The 22,892-nt window shown below is 65.4% G+C and overlaps 2 protein-coding genes across 4 annotated transcripts; both read right to left on the bottom strand.

Moving 5' to 3' along the window:
* Positions 1 to 1,710: 1,710 nt before the first annotated feature.
* On the bottom strand, positions 1,711 to 10,067 carry FOSB (FosB proto-oncogene, AP-1 transcription factor subunit). 3 transcript variants are annotated; one of them, XM_074531823.1, is made up of 4 exons: positions 9,939 to 10,067; positions 7,101 to 7,415; positions 5,697 to 5,804; positions 1,717 to 3,708 (listed from the first exon to the last, which is right to left on the bottom strand). In XM_074531823.1, exons 1-4 carry the CDS (start codon positions 10,065 to 10,067, stop codon positions 3,178 to 3,180), a joined length of 1,083 nt encoding a protein of 360 aa, XP_074387924.1. In that variant the 3' UTR covers positions 1,717 to 3,177. The 3 variants fall into 3 exon arrangements, 2 of the variants coding, with proteins under 2 accessions (XP_074387925.1, XP_074387924.1); XR_012577774.1 differs by lacking the exons at positions 5,697 to 5,804; positions 7,101 to 7,415; positions 9,939 to 10,067 and having other exon boundaries at positions 1,711 to 2,918; positions 3,093 to 3,356; positions 3,502 to 4,368; XM_074531824.1 differs by lacking the exons at positions 5,697 to 5,804; positions 7,101 to 7,415; positions 9,939 to 10,067 and having other exon boundaries at positions 1,713 to 3,356; positions 3,502 to 4,367.
* Positions 10,068 to 13,082: 3,015 nt separating this feature from the next.
* Positions 13,083 to 22,892, bottom strand: LOC141726762 (uncharacterized). The gene is given in 13 exon segments (XM_074531813.1): positions 13,083 to 13,292; positions 13,655 to 13,713; positions 13,845 to 13,891; positions 15,367 to 15,436; positions 16,180 to 16,233; positions 16,235 to 16,310; positions 18,156 to 18,363; positions 18,501 to 18,519; positions 18,899 to 18,997; positions 19,970 to 20,095; positions 20,684 to 21,086; positions 21,684 to 21,728; positions 22,706 to 22,892. Coding segments are annotated over 13 exon segments (1,317 nt in total). The 5' UTR covers positions 22,774 to 22,892; the 3' UTR covers positions 13,083 to 13,249.

Genomic DNA, 22,892 nt, shown 5'->3' with positions numbered 1-22,892 from the left:
CGCGGCTCCTGTCGGGCTTGGGGACAGCCCTGGGGACACTTCGGGGGGGGGGGAGGGGACACCGAGGCCACCACGGCCACCAAAGGGGGGGAGGGGACAGACCTGGGTGTGTCCCCCCCCTTGTCCCGGGTCAGGAATAAATCGGGATCCGGGCAGGAAGAGGCGACAGCGGCGACAACTAAAAATACCCGGAGTGACCGGGAGCGAGGGCGGGACCGGCACCGGCAGCGGCAACGGGGGCGCCGGGTCAGCCCCGGAGCGGCGGCGGCGGCGGAAGCGGCGGCCCCGGGAAAGGGAACGGGGGCGCCGGGCAGGGGGCGACGCTTTGGGGACAGTTTGGGGACAGTTTGGGACAGTTTGGGGATAGTTTGGGACAGTTTGGGGACACTTTGGGGAGGGGGTGACAGCCCCGGGAAAGGGAACGGGGGCGCCGGGCAGGGGGGGACGCTTTGGGGACACTTTGGGGACAGTTTAGGGACAGTTTGGGACAGTTTGGGGACACTTTGGGGCACTTTGGGGACAGTTTGGGACAGTTTGGGGACAGTTTGGGACAGTTTTGGGACAATTGGGGGACAGTTTTGGGGCACTTTGGGGATAGTTTGGGGACAGTTTTGGGGCACTTTGGGGACAGTTTGGGACAGTTTGGGACAGTTTGGGACAGTTTTGGGGAGGGGGTGACAGCCCCGGGAAAGGGAACGGGGGCGCCGGGCAGGGGGCGACGCTTTGGGGACACTTTGGGGACAGTTTGGGGACACTTTGGGGACAGTTTGGGGCAGTTTGGGACAGTTTGGGACAGTTTGGGGACACTTTGGGGCAGTTTGGGGCACTTTGGGGACACTTTGGGACAGTTTTGGGGAGGGGGTGACAGCCCCGGGAAAGGGAACGGGAGCGCCGGGCAGGGGGCGACGCTTTGGGGACACTTTGGGGACAGTTTGGGACAGTTTGGGGACAGTTTGGGACAGTTTGGGACAGTTTGGGACAGTTTTGGGGAGGGGGTGACAGCCCCGGGAAAGGGAACGGGGGCGCCGGGAAAGGGGGGACAGGGGGGGGACACCGGGGCTGGGAGGGGGCGCGGGACACTTTGGGGACGGTTGGGGACTTTTGGGGACAAACGAACTGGGAGAGAATCCCAGAAACTGGGAGCAAATCCCAAAATCTGGTGAAAAGGCCTCATAAACTGGGAAAGGATCTCCCAAACTGGGCAGGGACCTCCCAAACTGGGCAGGGACCTCCCAGACTGGAAAAGGAGTCCCCAAACTGGGAGAGAATCCCCCAAACTGGGAGCGCCCCCCCCAAACTGGGAGCGCCCCCGTTCAGTTCCTCTCCCCGCGCTCCCCCTGGCGGTCACTGCCGGAACTGCAGGCGAGCGGGGGGCATCGCCCCCAGACACCCAAAATCTCCCCCAGACCCCCAAAAATCTCCCCCCAAAATCTCCCCCAAAATCTCCCCCACAACCCCCAAAACCTCCTCCCAGACCCCCAAAAATCTCCCCCAGACCCCCCAAAACCTCCCCCAGACCCCCCAAAAACCCCACAGACCCCCAAAAATCTCCCCCACACCCCCCAAAACCTCCCCCAGATCCCCCAAACACCCCACAGACCCCCAAAAATCTCCCCCACACCACCCAAAATCTCCTCCAGACACCCCAAAACCTCCCCCAGACCCCAAAATCCCCCCAGTTCACCCCAAAACCACCACGGGAGCCTCGGGAGCCGCTCAAGCTTTTATTGGCCACGTTTTGGGGGGGGGGGGGGAACGAGCGCGGACCGGGGGGGTGGGGGAGGGGCAGAGACCCCCGAGAGGGGTGGGGGGGAGGGGGGGGGAGACCCCCGGGTGGGCACGAACACGGCACGAACAATAATTATCCTCGATATAATTAATAATAAAAAATTAAACATCTCCCGCGCAACAAAAATAGATTTATATACGGGATGGGGGGGGGGGGGGGGGGAGGGGGCGGAGCCAAGGCCAAGCGGGGGCGGGGACAGGGGAGGGGAGGGGACAGGTGGGACACACCCGGAGGTGGCACCTGGAGGTGGCACCTGGAGGGGCAGGGACCCCCTGAGAGGGACACGGAGGTGACAAAGTTGGAGGTGACCTGGTGGTGGCACCTGGAGGGGACACCTGGAACCCCTCAGGGGACATGCAGGTGACAAAGTGACACCTGGAGAGGGTGGAGGTGGCACCTGGAGCCCCTCGGGGGACACGGGCCACCCCCAGGGGGACAGAAGTGACACAGGGACCTTCCGGGGGTGGGGACAGGGACACGGTGGTGGCATCTCCAAAGGGGTGGAGGTGGCACCAGGACCCTTCAGCGAGGGCTTGGGGACACCTCGGGTGTCACCTCACAGGTGTCACCAGGGACGGGCTGGGACATCTCCAGGGGGACAGAGGTCCTGGAGGGACCCTCGTGGTCACCTCGGAGGTGACACAGAAGCTCCTGTGGGTGGTGGCAGCGGGGTGGTGACATCTCCAGGCACCTCTGAGGTGACAGGGACACCACGAGAAGGCGCTGAACGGGCTGGGGACATCTCCAGAAGGGACAAAGAATCCTGGAGTGACCCCACCAGGAGGTGACAAGAAAGAACCAGGATCAGCCAAAACCGGCACAAAAAAAAAAAAAAAAAAAAAAACAAAACAAAAAAACCCCAAAATAAAAAAATCAGGGAGGAAAAAATCCCGCGAAAAAGAACAAATCCCACCAGAACCGGGGGAAAAAAAATAAACAAAAAATCCCACCAAAACTGGGGGTGGAAAAAACCCAAACAAACAAAAAACCACCAGAAATCCAGCACGGGTGGGGGTGACCTGGAGGTGTCACCTGGAGGTGACAAAGGGGACACGGAGGTGACCAAGCACCACCTGCCCCGTTCACAACGCGAGGGGAGCTCGGGCGGTCCGAGGAGGAGCAGGAGGAGGTGACAAAGTGACACCTGGAGAAGGGAGAGGTGACCTGGAGGTGTCACCTGGAGCTCCGGGTACCCCATGGAGGGGACACGGAGGTGACAAAGGGGACACAGAGGTGACCAAGCGCCACCTGCCCCGTTCACAACGCGAGGAGCGAGGGGGAGCTCAGGCGGTCCGAGGAGGAGGAGGAGGAGCCCCGGTGGAGGTGACAAAGTGACACCTGGAGGTGACAAAGGGGACACAGAGGTGACCAAGCGCCACCTGCCCCGTTCACAACGCGAGGAGCGAGGGGGAGCTCAGGCAGTCCGAGGAGGAGGAGGAGGAGGAGCCCCGGTGGTCGCCGCCGCCGCCGCCGCCGCCGCCGCCGCTCCGCCGCTGGTGCGAGGCTCCGCACGAGGAGGAGGAGGAGGAGCAGGAGGATGATGAGGATGATGAGGAGGAGTTTCCCTCTGGGTAGGGGGACACAAACGCGGGGGGCGCCGCGTTAGGGGCTCCCCAGCAGCGGGCGCCGGGCACGGGACCCTGCGGCACGAGGAACCACGGCAGCGGCGGCGGCGGCGGCGGCGACAGCGGGGCCTCGCCGGGGCTGCTCACCTCGGAGGAGACGGGCGCGGCGGCGGCGGCGGCGGCGGCGGCGGGGACCGAGGGCGCGGCCATGGCGGCGGCGCCGATGTCCTCGAAGGGGACCTTGCAGGCCGGGGCGTGCGCCACCAGCACGAACTCCAGGCGCTCCTTCTCCTTGCGCAGCTCGGCGATCTCCGACTCCAGCTCGGCCTTCTCCTCCTCCAGCTGGTCCGTCTCCTGCGGGGCGGGGACCGTCAGGGACGCGGGGACACCGGCGGGTGGCCCTGGGGGTCCCCTCGGGTGTCCCCAGGTGGCACCGAGTGTCAGAGGGGTCTTTGTCGCCCTCCTGTGGCCCTCCCGTGTCATTGCAAGTCTGTGTGGGTCTCTGTCTGTCCATTCCTGGGTGGGGTCTCTGTCTGTCCATCCCTGGGTGGGGTCTCTGTCTGTCCATTCCTGGGTGTCCCCAGGTGTCCCTGAGTGTCCCCTCGGATGTCCCCAGGTGTGCCTGAGTGTCCCCTCCGATGTCCCCAGGTGTCCCTGGGTGTCCCTGGGTGTCCCCAGGTGGCACCGAGTGTCAGCGCGGTCTTTGTCGCCCTCCTGTGGCCTTCCCGCGTCACTGCAAGTCTGTGTGGGTCTGTCTGTCCCTCCCTGTGTGTCCCCAGGTGTCCCTGAGTGTCCCCTCCGATGTCCCCAGGTGTCCCTGGGGGTCCTCTCGGGTGTCCCCAGGTGGCACCGAGAGTCAGCGGGGTCTTTGTCGCCCTCCTGTGGCCCTCCCGTGTCATTGCAAGTCTGTGTGGGTCTGTCTGTCCATTCCTGGGTGGGGTCTCTGTCTGTCCATTCCTGCGTGTCCCCAGGTGTCCCTGAGTGTCCTCTCGGGTGTCCCCAGGTGTCCATGGGTGTCCCCTCGGGTGTCCCCAGGTGTCCCTGGGTGTCCCTGGGTGTCCCCAGGTGGCACCGAGCGTCAGCGCGGTCTTTGTCGCCCTCGTGTGGCCCTCCCGTGTCATTGCAAGTCTGTGTGGGTCTGTCTGTCCATCCCTTGGTGGGGTCTCTGTCTGTCCATTCCTGGGTGTCCCCAGGTGTCCCTGAGTGTCCTCTCGGATGTCCCCAGGTGTCCCTGGGTGTCCCCAGGTGGCACAGGGTGTCAGCGGGGTCTTTGTCGCCCTCCTGTGGCCCTCCCGCGTCACTGCATGTCCATCTGGGTCTCTGTCTGTCCATCCCTGAGTGTCCCCAAGTCTGGGGACAGCGCCATCAGTGACCTGGCAATGTCCCCAGGCGTCCCTGAGTGTCCCCTCAGATGTCCCCAACCCTGGGGACAGCGACATCAGGGACACAATGACATCTACAGGTGGCCCCTGGGGTCATTGTGCCCCTCCCGTGTCCCCTGAGTGTCCCCCGGGTCGTTGTCGCCCTCCTGTGGCCGTCCCGTGTCACTGCATGTCCATCTGCGTGTCCCCAAGTCTGGGGACAGCGCCATCGGCCACTCGGGGATGTCCCCAGGTGTCCCCTGAGTGTCACCCAGTGTCGTGGTCGCCCTCCTGTGGCCCTGAGTGTCCATCTGGGTCTCTGTCTGTCCATCCCTGGGTGTCCCCTCAGACGTCCCCAAACCTGGGGACATCTCTGGGTGTCCGCCTGTCCCCTCCTGATGTCCCAAACTCCGAGGACATCGCCACCGTCACTGGGGACACCTGATGTCCCCAAATGTCCCCAACTCCAAGGACATCACCACCAGCTGGTGACATCCCTGTCCCCTCCTGATGTCCCCAAATGTCCCCAACTCCCCTCCTGATGTCCCCAAATGTCCCCAAGTCCGAGGACACTGCCACCATCACTGGTGACACCGCGGGCCCTTGGGGACAATGCCACACCCTGGCGGTGATTGCTGTCGTGATAATGTCGCGATAGTGTCTTGATAATGTCACGATAGTGTCGTGATAGCGTCACTCAAATGCCGCCCCCTGGAAGTGATTGCTGTCGCGATAGTGTTGCGATAGCGTTGCGATATTGTCACGATAGTGTCACAATAGTGCCACCCCCTGGCGGCGATTGCCGTGGCGATAATATCGCAATAATGTCGCAATAGTGTTGCAATAATGTCCCGATAACGTCACTCGAATGCCACCCCCTGGTGGCGATTGCCGTGGCGATAATATCGCGATAATAATATAATGTTGTGATAATGTCGCGATAGTGTCGTGATAGTGTCGCGATAGTGTCGCGATACTCACCGCCTGGAGCCGGTCCGTCAGCTCGCGGCGCCGGTTGCGACATTTGGCCGCCGCCAGTTTGTTCCGCTCCCGCCGCACGCGGCGCTTCTCCTCCTCCTCGGGGGTCAGCTGTGGGGACAGGGGACAGCAGCGTCACCCGGTGTCACCCGGTGTCACCTCTGTCACCCTCTGTCAGCCCCCGGCCCCGAAATCCCGCTGGCTGCACCCAAAATCCCACCGGGGTCATCGGTAACAATGATGTCCCCAAGGTGCCACCACCCGAGGTGTCCCTCAATCTCCTGCCGCTCACAGTGTCCCCAGGGTGCCACCACCTGGGCTGTCCCTCAACCTCCTTCCATTTCCATGCCCTCAAAGTGCCACCACCCCTCTGTCCCCTCCATCCCTCTGTCTGTCCCTCTGTCCCCTCTCACCGCCTCCCCTGTCCCTCTGTCCCCTCTGTCCCCTCCATCCCGTGTCCCATCTGTCACTCTGTCCCCCTGTCTGTCCGTCTGTCCCCTCTCACCGCCTCCCCTGTCCCTCTGTCCCCTCTGTCCCCTCCATCCCGTGTCCCATCTGTCACTCTGTCCCCCTGTCTGTCCGTCTGTCCCCTCTCACCATCTCCTCCATCTCCCCTGTCCAGCCTGCCTGTCCCCTGTCCCTCTGTCCCCTGTCCCTCTGTCTCTCTGTCCCTCTGTCCCTCTGTCCATCTCTCCAGTGTCCCCTCTCACCGTCTCCTCCATCCCCCGTGTCCCCCTGTCTGTCCCCTGTCCCCTCTCACCGTCTCCTCTGTCCTCTGTCCCCCTGTCTGTCCCCCTGTCCATCCCTGTCCCGTCCCCCATCACAGTCTCCTCCGTCCTCCTGTCTGTCCCTCTGTCCCTCTGTCTGTCCCCTGTCCCCCTGTCTGTCCCCCCCCGTGTCCCCTCTCACCATGTCCCCTGTCCCCCTGTCTGTCTGTCCGTCCCCTCTCACCGTCTCCTCTGTCCCCTGTCCCCCTGTCTGTCCCCCTGTCCATCCCTGCCCCGTCCCCCATCACCGTCTCCTCCGTCCTCCCGTCTGTCCCCCTGTCCCCCTGTCTGTCCCCTGTCCCCTGTCCCCTCTCACCGTCTCCTCTGTCCCCTGTCCCCCTGTCTGTCCCCCTGTCCATCCCTGCCCCGTCCCCCATCACTGTCTCCTCCGTCCTCCTGTCTGTCCCCCTGTCTGTCCTCCTGTCTGTCCCCTGTCCCCTGTCCCCTCTCACCGTCTCCTCTGTCCCCTGTCCCCCTGTCTGTCCCCCTGTCCATCCCTGCCCCGTCCCCCATCACCGTCTCCTCCGTCCTCCTGTCTGTCCCCCTGTCCCTCTGTCTGTCCGTCCCCTCTCACCGACTCCTCCGTCCCCCTGTCCCTCTGTCTGTCCCCCTGTCCGTCCCCCCCCCCGTCCCCTCTCACCGTCTCCTCGCGGCCCCGCCGCGCCCGTGCCCGCGGGGCTCTGCCTCCCGGTGCCGCTCCCGGTGCCGCTCCCGGTGCTGCTCCCGGTGCTGTCCCGAAGCCGCCGCCGCCCAAACCGGGGCCGCCGTAGCTGGGCCCGGGCAGCTCGTAGGGGTCGAGGGCGGGGGGCGGCGGGGGCGGCTGCGCCATGGCGGCCCCCGGGGCCACCGAGGAGATGAGCGTGGGCTGCACCAGCCACTGCAGGTCCTGGCTGGTGGTGATGGCGGTCACGGTGGGCACGAAGGAGCCGGGCATGTCCCCCAGGGCGCTGCACTCCTAAGGGGACACGGGGGACATTGGGGACATGGTTAGAGGGGTGACACCGATGGGGACACGGTTAGAGCCATGGGGGACATGGGGGGACATGGGTTAGAGGGGTGACATCAATGGGGACACGGTTAGAGGGGTGACATCGATGGGGACACGGTCAGAGCAGTGACACCCGTGCAGTGATGGTGGTCACGGTGGGCACGAAGGAGCCGGGCATGTCCCCAAGGGTGCTGCACTCCTGCGGGGACACGGGGGACAAGGGGGACACGGTTAGAGCGGTGACATCAATGGGGACACGGTTAGAGCCATGGGGGACACTTGGGGGACAAGGGTTAGAGGGGTGACACCAATGGGGACACTTGGGGACACGGGGGACAGGGGTTAGAGCCATGGGGGACACGGTTAGAGGGGTGACATCAATGGGGACATGGTTAGAGCCATGGGGGACACTTGGGGACACGGTTAGAGGGGTGACATCAATGGGGACACTTGGGGACACGGGGGACAGGGGTTAGAGCCATGGGGGACACGGTTAGAGGGGTGACATCGATGGGGACACGGTTAGAGCCATGGGGGACATGGGGGGACATGGGTTAGAGGGGTGACATCAATGCGGTGATGGCGGTCACGGTGGGCACGAAGGAGCCGGGCATGTCCCCAAGGGTGCTGCACTCCTGCGGGGACATTGGGGACATTGGGGACACGGTTAGAGCGGTGACATCGATGGGGACACGGTTAGAGCCATGGGGGACACTTGGGGGGACACGGTTAGAGGGGTGACACCGATGGGGACACTTGGGGATACGGGGGACAGGGGTTAGAGCCATGGGGGACACGGTCAGAGGGGTGACATCTATGGGGACACGGTTAGAGCCATGGGGGACACTTGGGGACACGGTCACAGCAGTGACACCCGTGCAGTGATGGCAGTGACGGTGGGCACGAAGGAGCCGGGCATGTCCCCAAGGGTGCTGCACTCCTAAGGGGACACGGGGGACATTGGGGACACGGTTAGAGCCATGGGGGACATGGGGGGACATGGTTAGAGGGGTGACATCAATTGGGACACGGTCACAGCAGTGACACCCGTGCAGTGATGGCGGGCACGGTGGGCACGAAGGAGCCGGGCATGTCCCCAAGGGTGCTGCACTCCTAAGGGGACACGGGGGACATTGGGGACACGGTTAGAGCCATGGGGGACATGGGGGGACATGGTTAGAGGGGTGACATCAATTGGGACACTGTCAGAGCAGTGACACCCGTGCAGTGATGGCGGTCACGGTGGGCACGAAGGAGCCGGGCATGTCCCCAAGGGCGCTGCACTCCTAAGGGGACACGGGGGACATTGGGGACATGGTTAGAGGGGTGACATCGATGGGGACACGGTTAGAGCCATGGGGGACACTTGGGGACACGGTTAGAGGGGTGACACCAATGGGGACACTTGGGGACACGGGGGACAGGGGTTAGAGCCATGGGGGACATGGGGGGACATGGTTAGAGGGGTGACACCAATGGGGACACGGTTAGAGCCATGGGGGACACTTGGGGACACGGTCAGAGCAGTGACACCAATGCGGTGATGGCGGTCACGGTGGGCACGAAGGAGCCGGGCATGTCCCCCAGGGCGCTGCACTCCTAAGGGGACATTGGGGACACTTGGGGACACGGGTTAGAGGGGTGACATCGACGGGGACACGGGGGGACACGGGTTAGAGCCATGGGGGACACGAGGGGACAGCAGTGACACCACTGGGGACATCCCCGGGAGGAGCGGGTGGCGCTGCACCCCTGAGGGGACGCAGGTTAGAGGGGTGACATCGATGGGGACACTTGGGGACACGGGTCAGAATGGTGGGGGACACTTGGGGACACGGGTTAGAGGGGTGAGGGACACGGGGGGACACGGGGACATCGCTGGGGACGCCCCCGTCCGGGTCCGGGATGTGACACCCTGGTGTCCCTGTCACCCACGGGTGACACCCTGGGTCCCCCAAAAATTTCGGTCGCCCCCTCCCAAAAATCCGAGCCCTGGAGGGGACCCCGAGGGTCCCCAGGTGACGTCACGGGGGTCACCAGGTGACACCGCCACCCTTTGGGACACCCCCGAGGCCCCCAAATCCGCAAGGGGGCGTGGCCAAGCCTCAGAGGGGCGTGGCCAAGCCCCGGAGGGAGCGCGCCCATCCCCACAAGTGGGCGTGGCCTAACCCCCGTTCACCCCGCTCCTGTGGGCGTGGCTCCGCCGCAAAGTGGGCGTGCCCACCCCGAGGGGGGCGTGTCCACATCCCGTCTCCCCTGGCAACGGCACCAAAGGGGGGGGGGGGGGGAGGGGACACCCCAAAAATAACCCGCGCGCTCTGCGTGCGTGCGTGCCGCGTCACCGCCGCCCGCGACGTCACTGCGCGCGGCTTACGCACGGCCCCGCCCCCCCGGTGCTGCTCTGCTTCATCCTCCCCCCCTTGCCCTCCTCATCCTCCCCATATCCTCCTCATCCTCACGCCCCCGGTTCCTCCCGTTACCGGCGCTCACCTGCGCGGCCCCGGCGGCGGCCGCGGGGCTCCCGAAGGAGTCGAGCGGCGACAGGTACTGGGACTCGGCCGAGGGCGACGAGCTGCACCGGGAGCCCGAGTCGTAATCCCCGGGGAACCCCTGGAACATGGCCCCGGGGCCGCGGGGGCCGCCCCGCCGCCACAAAGCTGCGGGGTCACGCCGTTAGCGCCGGCGGCATCACGGGGCGGCTCGGGTCGGTGCGCCGGTCAGGCTCCGGTGAGTGTCCGGCGTGCCCCGGTTAAGCGGTTGTGAGCTCCGCTGTGTCCGTGCCGCGCTCCGGTTGTCCGCTGTAAGCTCCGGTACCGAGCGCCGGTATGTCCGGTAATGCGATAAAAGCTCCGGTACCGTCCGCTATAAGCTCCGGTTCGCCGGTACCGTGCTCCGGTGCGTCCGATTATCCGCTAAAAGGTCCGGTAGCGTCCGTGCCAAGCTCCGGTAGTCCGCTAAAAGCTCCGGTTATCCGCTATAAGCTCCGGTACCGCTCGTGTCCAGCTCCGGTTGCCCGCTATAATCTCCGGTACCGTCCGTTCCGCTCTCCGGTGCTCCGTTCCAAACCCCCCTCACACTCCCCGCTCCATCCGTGACCGGCTCCGGTACCAAAACCCCCCAAAGTTGTCCCGGTACTGGATAAATCCCCGTTTCCGTTACGAGCGCCGGTAAATCCGCGCCGAGCCGCGCTCAATCCCCTCGGCCAGGCGCCGGTGCCGCTGCCGGTGTCCGGTTTTATGAATGAACGGGCTCGCGGCGGCCCCGCCGCTTTATACGACGAGGCCACGCCCCCCTGCGCTGACGTCACGCCCCCCTCCGCCGCCGCCGCGGGACCCCCGGGCCCCCCCCGCGCCCACCGGGACCCCCCGGGCTCGGTGCCGTCGGTGCCCGGCGCCGTCTGAGGCTCCCGGAGGCGCCGCCGCCGTTAAGAGGCCCCGGGGAGGGCCGGGAACGGGGGGGATCCCCCGGCCCCGCCCCGCCGGAGTTCCTGTGACGCAATTAGCCATATATGGGCTTGTCTGGAGTGTTTGTTTGGTATCCTAGCAATGACGTCACAGGGATTCCCTCCGCCGCCGCCGCCGCCGCCGCCGCCGCCGCCCGCCCGTATTAATAGAAACGGGAACGGCCCGCCCGTTCTAGAAACGGCACGAAGGGTCCCGGGAGGCGGCACCGGGAACCGGGAACTCCCCGGAGACCCCCCGGGACCCCCAAACCAACGGGGGATCCCCGGTACCTCCCTCTGGTTCTTCCACCGGTGACCTCTCGGTGTCCCCGAGGAGCCCCCGGGAGCTCCGGTTACCCCCGGTTCCACCATCGGGACCCCCCGGTGTCCCCCATGAGACCCCCGGGACCCCCAAACCAACGGGGCATCCCCGGTATCCGCCTCCGGTGCATCCCCCGCTGACCTTCCGGGACCCTCGGTAACCCCCGGGAACTCCCCCATGGGATCCCCGGAATTCCCTCCGGTACCACCGGGACCTCTCCCGGTAACCCCTCGAGACCCCCCCCCCCGTACCATCTCCGGCTGGAGCCGTTCTCGGTACCGGGAGGGCCCCGGTTCGGGGGCCCCGGTTCGGAGTTCCCGGTGGGTCCGGGTTTGGGGGTCCCGATTTGGGGTCCCGGAGGGTCCCTGTTCGGGGGTCCCGGGAGGTTTGGGGGTTCCGGGGGTCCCGGTTCGGGGTTCCCGAGGGTCCCAGAGGGTCCCGGTTCGGGGTTCCGGTTCGGGTTCCGGGGCTCCCGGTTCGGGGTCCCAGTTTGGGGGTCCCGGGAGTTCCGGTTCGGGGTTCCGGTTTGGGGGTCCCGATTCGGGGTCCCGGTTCGGGTGTCCGGTGGCTCCTGGCGGGTCTCGGTTCGGGTTCCGGGGGTCCCGGTTTGGGGATCCCAGTCCGGGGGTGTCCCGGTTCGGGGGGTCCCGGTTCCGGGGGTCCCGGTCCCGTTGCGGCCCCGTTGCGGCCCCGGGCTCTGATGTCACCGGCGGCACCGGCGCTGAGTCACGGCGGCATCCCCGGTGTGTGGGGGGGGCGGTTCCCACGCCCTCGGGGTCACCCGTTCATTCACCCGCCCCGGCCCCGGCCCCGCCCCCGCCGGCGGCTCCCGGTGCCTCCCGGTGCTCCCGGGCCCGGCACGGACCGGGGGTCCCGTTACCGGGGTACCGGGGGTCCCGGGATTCCCTGCCCCGTTATCGGGGGTCCCTGTCCCGTTATCGGGGGTTCCGGTCGGTTCTCGGGGGTCTCGGTCCCGTTCTCGGTGTCCCGGGGGTCCCTGTCCCGTTATCGGGGGTCCCGGTCGGTTCTCGGGGTTACCGGTCCCGTTCCCGGGATCCCGGGTGTCCCAGCCCTCTTTCCGGGGGTTCCGCTCCGTTCTCGGGGATCCCGCTCAGCTTTCCGGGGTCTCCGCCCCGTTCCGAGGGTGCCGGGGGTCCTTGTCCCGTTCCGGGGATCCTGGCCCGGTTCCCGGTGTCCCGGGGGTCCCGAGGGTCTCTCTCGGGTTCCGGGGTTTTTTCCCGCTCCGTTTTCCCGCGGTTCCCGCGCTCCCGTCCCGGTAAACACCGCGCGGGTCTCCCCGGTTCCCGGTGTCCCGGGGGTCCCGGGGGTCCCGGGGGTCTCTGTCCCGTTCCCAGGGTCCCGGGGGTCCCTCTCGGCTCTCGGTGGTCCCGGGGGTCCCTCTCGGTTCCCGGGGATCCCTCTGGGTTTTTTTCCCGCCCCGTTTTCCCGCGGTTCCCGCGCTCCCGTCCCGGTAAACACCGCGCGGGTCTCCCCGGTTACGGCGTTCCCCGCCGGTGACGTCACCACGTCCGGCGTCTCGTGTTTACGTCGCGCGGCAACGGCCGCGGCCATGGCAACAGGGGCGGGGCCTGGGCCGGGGCGGCGACCAATGGGAACGGGGGAGAGGCGGGGCCACAGCGGGAGTGGGCGGGGCTTGGGGAGCCGCATTCGCGCGCTTTTGGCGGGGCGGGGGCGGAAATTTGGGGACATTTGGGGACATTTTGGGAAAATTGGGGACATTTGGGACAGTGGGAGGACATTTGGGCGGAAATTTGAGGGAAAATTTGGGGGAATTTGGGGACATTGAGGGGAAATTTGGGGATATTGGGGTGGGGACATTGGGGAGGGGACATTGTCACACTGTCACCGGTTTGTCACAAGAGTTTTTATTAAATTGGAAGGACAAGAATAAAATAAAATAAAACTAAATGAAATTAAATTAAATTAAAAGGACACGAATGGGGCGTGGCCTCCTCCCCATGGCCACGCCCCCCTCCTCATTGTCACCTCGGGGCGGGGACAGCGGGGACAGCGGTGTCACTGCGGCTTCACTTTGGCACTTGGCAGCTTGGCCAGGACCCTGTGGGGACATCGGGGACATTTGGGGACACTGGGGACATCGGGGACATTTGGGGACACTGGGGACATTGGGGGACAGTGGGGGACATTGGGGGACACTGGGGACATTGGGGACATTGGGGTGATTGGGGACATTGGGGGCATTGGGGACATTGGGGTGATTGGGGACATTGGGGGCATTGGGGACATTGGGGGCGTTGGGGACATTGGGGGACATTGGGGACAGTTTGGGGACATTGAGGGTACATTGGGGGGACACTGGGGACATTTGGGGACATTGGGGGGACATTGGGGGATTGGGGACATTGGGGGGCCATTGGGGGGCCATTGGGGACACTTTGGGGACATTTTGGTGACACTCACCTGGCTCGCAGGTGGCTCAGGTGGCCCCGGGCCAGGCTCAGGTATTGATCAATCTGGGCCTGGAGGGGACATTTGGGGACATTTAGGGACAGACAGAATTGTCACACACCCCACTCCCCCCTGTGGTGGCAGTGCCACCCTCGGGTGTCACCGATGTCCCCTCAGGTGTCACCTGGGGGCGTGGCCGTACCTGGTGGCGCCGGTAGAGCACGGGGAAGGTGAAGGCGCTGACGACACCTGGGCAGGGGAGGGGACATGGTGGGGACACCGTGGGGTCACCGGGGGTCACCAACTGTCCCCAATGTCCACAATGTCCCCATGTCATCCCCTCAGTGTCCCCAATGTCCCCAATCCCCCCTATGTGTCCCCCAATCCCCCCAATGTCCCCAATCCCCGCAGTGTCCCCCAATGTCCCCCAATGTCCCCAGTGTCCCCAATGTCCCCCAATGTCCCCCAATGTCCCCAATGTCCCCCAATGTCCCAATGTCCCCAATCCCCCCAATGTCCCCAATCCCCCCAATGTCCCCCCAATGTCCCCCAATGTCCCAATGTCCCCAGTGTCCCCAATGTCCCCAATGTCCCCCAATGTCCCCAATGTCCCAATGTCCCCAGTGTCCCCAATCCCCCCAATGTCCCCAATGTCCCCCAATGTCCCCAATGTCCCCCAATATCCCCCAATGTCCCCAATATCCCCCAATGTCCCCAATGTCCCCCAATGTCCCCAATGTCCCCAATGCCCCCCAATGTCCCCAATGCCCCAATGTCCCCAATGCCCCCAATATCCCCCAATGTCCCCCAATGTCCCCAATCCCCGCAGTGTCCCCAATGCCCCCAATGTCCCCAATGCCCCCAATATCCCCCAATGTCCCCCAATGTCCCCAATCCCCGCAGTGTCCCCAATGTCCCCAATGTCCCCAATCCCCGCAGTGTCCCCAGTGTCCCCAATGTCCCCAACGCCCCCAATGCCCCAAATCCCCCCAATGTCCCCCAATGTCCCCAGTGTCCCCCAATGTCCCCAATCCCCCCAATGTCCCCCAATCCCCCCAATGTCCCCAATCCCCGCAGTGTCCCCAATGTCCCCAATCCCCCCCAATGCCCCCCAGTGTCCCCAATGCCCCCAATCCCCCCAGTGTCCCCCAATGTCCCCAATGCCCCCAATATCCCCAATGTCCCCAATGTCCCCAGTGTCCCCAATGTCCCCCAGTGTCCCCAATGTCCCCCAATATCCCCCAATGTCCCCCAATGTCCCCAATGTTCCCAATGTCCCCCAGTGTCCCCAATGCCCCAAATCCCCCCAATGTCCCCAATCCCCGCAGTGTCCCCAATGTCCCCCAATGTCCCCAATCCCCCCAATGTCCCCCAATGTCCCCAATGTCCCCAATCCCCCCAATGCCCCCAATATCCCCCAATGTCCCCCAATGTCCCCAGTGTCCCCAATGTCCCCCAATGTCCCCAATCCCCCCAATGTCCCCAATGTCCCCAATGTCCCCAATCCCCCCAATGTCCCCCAATGTCCCCCAATATCCCCAATGCCCCAAATCCCCTCAATCCCCCCAATGCCCCCAATCCCCCCAGTGTCCCCCAATGTCCCCAATGTCCCCAATCCCCCCAATGTCCCCCAATGTCCCCAGTGTCCCCAATGTCCCCCAATGTCCCCAATCCCCCCAATGCCCCCCAATGTCCCCCAGTGTCCCCAGTGTCCCCTCTCGTACCCGCTGCCAGCAGTGTCACCCCGTTGCAGGCGGCCCCCACGTAGGTCAGCAGGTAGAACAGGAAGGCGAACTGCGGCCACCAAGGTGACATCGGCACTGTCACCGTCACTGTCACCGTCACAGGCAGTGCCACCCACCCTGTGCCACCCACAGCGCCCGCTGTCCCCAAATGTCCCCAATTTCCCATATATCCCCCAATGTCCCCTGTGCCACCCACAGCCCCCTGTCCCCAATACCCCCCAGTGTCCCCAATGTCCCCAGTACCCGCCAAGTGTCCCCAGTGTCCCCAATGTCCCCCACGTCCCCAATGCCCTCGGTGTCCCCCACCCCCCCTTGTGTCCCCAGTGTCCCCTGTGTCCTTTATGTCTCCAATCCCCCCAATGTCCCCAATGCCCCTCAACACCCCCAATATCCCCCATACCCCCTGTGCCCCCCAATGCCCCCATTGCCCCCAATGTCCCCAAATGTCCCCAACACCCCCCCCAATGCCCCCCATGTCCCCAATATCCCCCCAATGTCCCCAACATCCCCCAATGTCCCCAATGTCCCCAGTGTCCTTTATGTCCCCAATGTCCCTCACACTCCTTGTGTCCCCCAATCCCCCCAATGTCCCCAATCCCCCCAATGTCCCCAACATCCCCCAATGTCCCCAATGTCCCCCGTGTCCTTTATGTCCCCAATGCCCCTCAATACCCACAATGTCCCCAATGTCCCCAATGTTCCCCACAGCCCAATGCCCCTCAATAACCCCAATGTCCCCATTACCCCCAATGTCCCCAATCCCCCCAGTGTCCCCAATGTCCCCAATGTCACCTTGAGTGACTCGGGCACGCTGTGCACCAGGAAGAGCCGGGTGAGCGTCCGGGCGGGCCGCAACCGAGTGCCGGGCCAGGCACCGCGCCCAGCGCTGCTGCTGCTCCTCACTGAGGGACCACGGCTGTGCCCTGGGGACACGGGGACACGGGGACATCATTGGGGACAGCGTTGGGGACATGGGGACATCATTGGGGACAGCGTTGGGGACAGGGACACGCGAGGAAGAGGAGGGCGAAGGTCACTGTGTGCCCAGCGCTGCTGCTGCTCGTCCGTGAGAGACCACGGCTGTGCCCTGGGGACACGGGGACAGCGTTGGGGACAGCGTTGGGGACATGGGGACATCATTGGGGACAGCATTGGGGACAGGGACACGCGAGGAAGAGGAGGGCGAAGGTCACTGTGTGCCCAGCGCTGCTGCTGCTCCTCGGTGAGGGACCACGGCTGTGCCCTGGGGACACGGGGACATCATTGGGGACATGGGGACACCCGTGGGGACAGCCCTGGGACAGCCACGGGGACAGGGACACGCGAGGAAGAGGAGGGCGAAGGTCACTGTGTGCCCAATGCCAGGCACCGCGCCCAGCGCTGCTGCTGCTCCTTGGTGAGGGACCACGGCTGTGCCCTGGGGACACGGGGACATGGGGACATCATTGGGGACATGGGGACACCCGTGGGGACAGCCCTTGGACAGCCACGGGGACAGGGACACGCGAGGAAGAGGAGGGCGAAGGTCACTGTGTGCCCAGCGCTGCTGCTGCTCCTCGGTGAGGGACCACGGCTGTGCCCTGGGGACACGGGGACAGCGTTGGGGACAGCGTTGGGGACAGCGTTGGGGACATCACTGGGGACAGCCACAGGGCCAGGAGACAGCCCTGGGGACAGCCCTGGGGACAAGGAAAGGGATGGGGACAGGGACAGAAGGACAGAAGGACAGAGGGACACGGACAAGGACAGGGGACAGCATTGGGGACAGGGGACAGACACGGGGACAGTGATGGGGACAGAAGGACAGGGACAGGGACAGGGACAGGGACAAGGATGGGGACATGGGGACAGGGATGGGGACAGGGACAGAAGGACAGAGGGACAGGGACAGCATTGGGGACAGCATGGGGGGACAGAGGACAAACATGGGGACAGGGACAGGGACAAAGCCACCAGGACCACCCTGAGCTCCCTGGGGGTGACAAGGAGGGGACATTGGAGGTGTCACTCACCTGAGGGGACACTGGGGGTGACAGGGAGGGGACACTGGGGGTGACAGGGAGGGGACACTGGGGGTGACAAGGAGGGGACATTGGAGGTGTCACTCACCCGAGGGGACACTGGGGGTGTCACCTCACAGGGGGTGACATGGGGGGGGGACACTCAGGTGTCACTCACCTGGCCGGGGTGACAGGGAGGGGACATTGGAGGTGACAGGGAGAGGACACTGGGGTTGTCACCTCACAGGGGGTGACAGGGAGGGGACATTGGGGGTGACATGGAGGGGACATTGGAGGTGACAGGGAGGGGACACTGGGGGTGTCACCTCACAGGGGTGACAGGGGGGGGACATTGGGGGTGACAGGGAGGGGACACTCAGGTGTCACTCACCTGGCCGGGGTGACACAGAGGGGACACTGGGGGTGACAGGGAGGGGACATTGGAGGTGACAGGGAGGGGACACTCACTCAGGTGTCACTCACCTGGCCGGGGTGGCAGGGAGGGGACATTGGAGGTGACAGGGAGGGGACACTGGGGGTGACAAGGAGGGGACACTCACTCAGGTGTCACTCACCTGGCCGGGGTGACAGGGAGGGGACACTGGGGGTGACACAGGGGACACTCAGGTGTCGCTCACCTGGCCGGGGTGACAGGGAGGGGACACTGGGGGTGACACAGAGGGGACACTGGGGGTGTCACCTCACAGGAGGTGACAGGGAGGGGACATTGGGGGTGACACAGGGAGGGGACACTCAGGTGTCGCTCACCTGGCCGGGGCCTCGGTGCCCGGCGGCCTCAGCGCCCTCAGGGCCAGCTGGCGCAGGCGCAGGGGGACGGTGACGGCGAGCACGGCCAGGGCCGCGTGTGCCAGCACGGCGATGGCGCTGAACCGGGACAGCGAGCCCAGGGACACCAGGGACACCAGCAGGGCCAGCGCCGAGCGGTGCGGGACACGCCACAGCAGCAGCTCCCACACTGGGGACAATGGGGACAGGATCAGTGTCACTGTCAGTGTCACCAGTGCCACCCCAGTGCCACCCCAGGGACACCAGTGCTCCCAGTGCCACCCCAGGGACACCAGCAGGGCCAGCGCCGAGCGGTGCGGGACGCGCCACAGCAGCAGCTCCCACACTGGGGACAATGGGGACAGGATCAGTGTCACCAGTGCCACCCCAGTGCCACCCCAGTGCCACCCCAGGGACACCAGCAGGGCCAGCGCCGAGCGGTGCGGGACACGCCACAGCAGCAGCTCCCACACTGGGGACAGCAATGTCACCGTCAGTGTCACTGTCAGTGCCACCAGTGCCACCCCAGTGACACCAGTGCCACCCCAGTGTCACCCCAGGGACACCAGTGACACCAGCAGGGCCAGCGCCGAGCGGTGGGGGACACGCCACAGCAGCAGCTCCCACACTGGGGACATGGGGACAGGATCAGTGTCACCCCAGTGCCACCACAATGATCCCAGTGCTCCCAGTGCCACCCCAGTGCTCCCAGTGCCACCCCAGTGCTCCCAGTGCCACCCCAGTGCCACCCCAGTGTCACACCAGGGACACCAGCAGGGCCAGCGCCGAGCGGTGCGGGACGCGCCAGAGCAGCAGCTCCCACACTGGGGACAGCAATGTCACCGTCAGTGTCACTGTCAGTGCCACCAGTGTCACCCCAGTGACACCAGTGTCACCCCAGGGACACCAGGGACACCCCAGTGTCACACCAGGGACACCAGCAGGGCCAGCGCTGAGCGGTGCGGGACACGCCACAGCAGCAGCTCCCACACTGGGGACATGGGGACAGGATCAGTGTCACTGTCAGTGTCACCCCAGTGCCACCCCAGTGACACCAGTGTCACCCCAGTGCCACCACAATGATCCCAGTGCTCCCAGTGCCACCCCAGTGCCACACCAGTGACACCAGTGACACCAGTAAGGCCAGTGCCGAGCAGTGGGGGACGCGCCAGAGCAGCAGCTCCCACACTGGGGACAATGGGGACAGTGAGGGGACACGGGTGTCACTGCCATTGTCACCTCCCCAGTGCTCCCAGTGCCACCCCAGTGCCACCCCAGTCCCTCCCAGTACAAACCAGTAACCCCAAATCCTCCTTCAACCCTTTCCCAGTCCCTCCCAGGTTCCCCCCAGCCCCTCCCAGTATATCCCAGTCGCTCCCAGTATATCCCAGTTCCCCCCATTCCGCACCAGTTCCCTCCCAGTTCCCCCCGAGTCCCTCCCAGTACAAACCAGTAACCCCAAATCCTCCTTCAACCCTTTCCCAGTTCCCTCCCAGTATAACCCAGTCCCTCCCAGTACCCCCATTCCGCACCAGTTCCCTCCCAGTCCATCCCAGTCGCTCCAGTTCCCCCCCAGTTCCCTCCCAGTCCCCCCCCAGTATATCCCAGTCTCCCCCATTCCGCACCAGTTTCCTCCATGTCTCTCTCCCGTTTTCTCTCCCAGGGTTATTTTGGGGGTCCCCGCGTTATTTTTGGGGGGGGGGTCACCCCCTATTTTTAACCCTCCAATGGCGCCGGGGGGCGGCGCGACCCCTCCCCGCAACCGGAGCCGCCGCGCGCTCCCATTGGCCGCTCACCCTGTCCGTCAGCGCCCGCGGCGGCCGGTGATTGGTCGGGAGCGGGAGGAGGAGGCGGGGCCGAGGCTCGGGGGGGCTCCGGGCGGGCGCCCCCTGGCGGGGGGGAGGGGAGCGGCGCGGGGGATGCTGGGAGGGGGAAAATGGGGGGGAGGGTGGTAAAGGGGGGGGCTGGGGGGTCCAAAATACCCCCGGGGACCCCCAAAACACCCCCCAAATACCCCCCGGGACCCCCAAATCCCCCCCAAATTGCCCCAAAATATCCCCAAAATACCACCTGGGACCCCCAAATTACACTCTGGGACCCCCAAATTACCCCAAACCCCCCCAGAGACCCCCAAATCTTCCCCCAAATCCCCACCAAAGTCCCCCAGACCCACCCACAGACCCCCAAATCCTCCCTAGGACCCCCCAAATTCTCCTCAGACCCCTCCCAAAATCCCCCCAAGGACCCCCAAACCCCCTCGAAATCCCCCGAATCTCCCCATGGAACCCCCCAATCCCCTCAAATCCCCCCAGGGACCCCCAAATCCCCTCAAATCCCCCCAAAATCCCCCCTAGGATCCCCCAAATCTCCCCAAATCCCCCCCAAATCCCCCCTGGGACCCCCAAATCCCCCAGGGACCCCCCCAATTCTCCCCAAATCCCCCCTGGGACCCCCAAATCCCCCCAGGGACCCCCCAAAACCCCCCCAAATCCCCTTTCCCCCATCCTCACCCTTCCTCCCCGGTCTCTCCTCTCCTTCCTCCTCCTCGCCCCCCCCCAAATCCCCCCTCGCCCCCCCTCCCCAATGTTGGGGGGGGGGTTCGGGGTCCCTGGGCTCCTTTTTGGGGCGGGGGTCCTTTTGGGGGGTGGGGGAGGGGTGCGGCCCCCCGGGCTCAGGCGTGGGGGGAGGGGCGCGACCCCTGCGGTGGGGGGGGTGGGGGTGGGGGTGGGGGGGGGCCGCCCCTCCCCCCCCCCTCCCCCCCCGAAGGCGATGTAGGAGAAGGTGAGCTCGTGGGGGGAGGGGCGGCCACGCAGCGCCGCCCCTTCCTCATTTTCTTCATCATCATCATCATCATCATCGTCGTCATCGTCATCCTCGGGGGGCTCCGGGAAAGGGGGGGGGTCCTCGGGCCGCCTGATTGGGGTAAATTTGGGGGGATTTGGGGGAAATTTGGGGCGATTTAGGGAGGTTTTGGGGTAAATTGGGGGGGTTTGGGGGGCTTTGGGGGGTCTTTAGGGAGGTTTGAAGTAAAATTGGGGGGGATCTGGGGTAAATTTGGGAGGGTTTGGGGGCAATTTTAGGGGTGTTTTTGGGGGGGATTTTGGGGTAATTTGGGGGGTTGGGGGTAAATTTGGGGGGTTTGGGGTGAGTTTGGGGCAAATTGGGGGGGTTTTAGGGTGAGTTAGTGGGGATTGGGGTAAATTTGGGGTAAATTTGGGGTAAATTTGAGGGATTCGGGTTAAATTGAGGGGGTTTGGGGTGGGCTTGGAGGGATTTGGGGTAAATTTGGGGAGTTTGGGGGGATTTGGGATAAATCGGGGGGGTTTGGGGGGCTTTGGGGGATTTGGGGTAAATTTGGGGTAAATTTGGGATAAATTGGGGGGGGGTTGGGGGAATTTTGGGGGGTTGGGGGAATTTTGTGGGGGATTGGGGTAAATTGGGGGGGGGGGGCTTTTGGGTTCATTGAGGGGATTTGGGGTAAATTTGGGGGATTTTGGGGGTCCCGCTCACCCTCGGTGGAGTCCGGTGTGGTGGAGGCCGTGGACGGAGCCTCCTCTGGGGGGGGGACACCGGGGGGGGACCCCAAACTTCATCCGGGACCCCCGCCCGGGAATCCCCGGTGCTCCCGTTCCCGGTAATTCCCGTTCCCGGTGCTCCCGTTCCCGGTAATTCCCGTTCCCGGTGCTCCCGGTCCCGGTTCCTCCCCGTTCCCGGTAATTCCCGTTCCCGGTGCTCCCGTTCCCGGTAATCCCCGTTCCCGGTAATTACCGCTCCCGGTGTCCCCGTCCCGGTTCCCGCAGCTCCCGGTGCTGCCCCGATCCCCCCATTCCCGGTACCGGATCCATCCCCGGTTCCCGGTGCTCCCATCCCCGTCCCGGTTCCCGGTACCGGATCCATCCCCGGCCACTCCCAATCCCTCCATGCCCGGTCCCTCCCGGTTCTTCCCGGTGTCCCCATCCCCGGCCGCTCCCGGTTCGCCGTTCCCCGGTTCCTCCCGCAGCCTCTCCCCGTTCCCCGCGCCCCGTTCCCGGTGCCCGCTCCTCCATCCCCGCTCTCGGTGCCGCTTCCCGGCCACTCCCGCATCCCCGCGCTCCGTTTCCCGTTCCCGGTTCCCGATCTCCCGTCGCCGGCCCTTCCCGGTGCCGCGCCCCGGTTCCCGGTCACTCCCGCGTGCCGCAGCCCCTCCCCGCGCTCCGTTCCCCGGTCCCGGTTCCCGGTCCCGATTCCCCCATCCCCGGCCCCTCCCGGTTCCCGGTTCCCGGTTCTCGGTGCCGGTTCGCTGCCACTCCTCCATCCCGGCCCCTCCCGGTTCCCGGTTCCCGGTACCCGCTCCCCAGTCCCGCATCCCCCGCCCCTCCCGGTGCCACTCCCCGCTCCCCGGTGCCGCTCTCCGTTCCCGTTCCCGGTTCCCGGTCCCTCATCCCCGATTCCCCCATCCCCGGCCCCTCCCGCATCCCGCAGCCCCTCCCCGTTCCCGGTACCGCTCCCCGTTCCCCCGTTCCCGTTCCCGGTTCCCGGTTCCCGGTCCGTACTGCAGTGGGCGAAGCCCAGGACCTGCCCCATGGCCGCGGCCCCCGCATGGGGCTCCCGGTGCCGCCATCACGGGGCCGCCATCGCCGGTGAGCGCCGCGCCCGAGGCCACGCGCGGACACAAAGGGCGGCGGCGGCGGCGGCGGCGGCGGAGAGGGCGGGGCCAAGGGGCGGGGCCAAGCGGGAGGG

The sequence above is a fragment of the Zonotrichia albicollis genome, chromosome 39 (genome assembly GCF_047830755.1).
Source record: "Zonotrichia albicollis isolate bZonAlb1 chromosome 39, bZonAlb1.hap1, whole genome shotgun sequence".
NCBI classification, from domain to species: Eukaryota; Metazoa; Chordata; class Aves; order Passeriformes; family Passerellidae; genus Zonotrichia; species Zonotrichia albicollis.
Note: the sequence above shows the minus strand (reverse complement) of the source record. Positions and strands in the feature narration are given on the sequence as shown.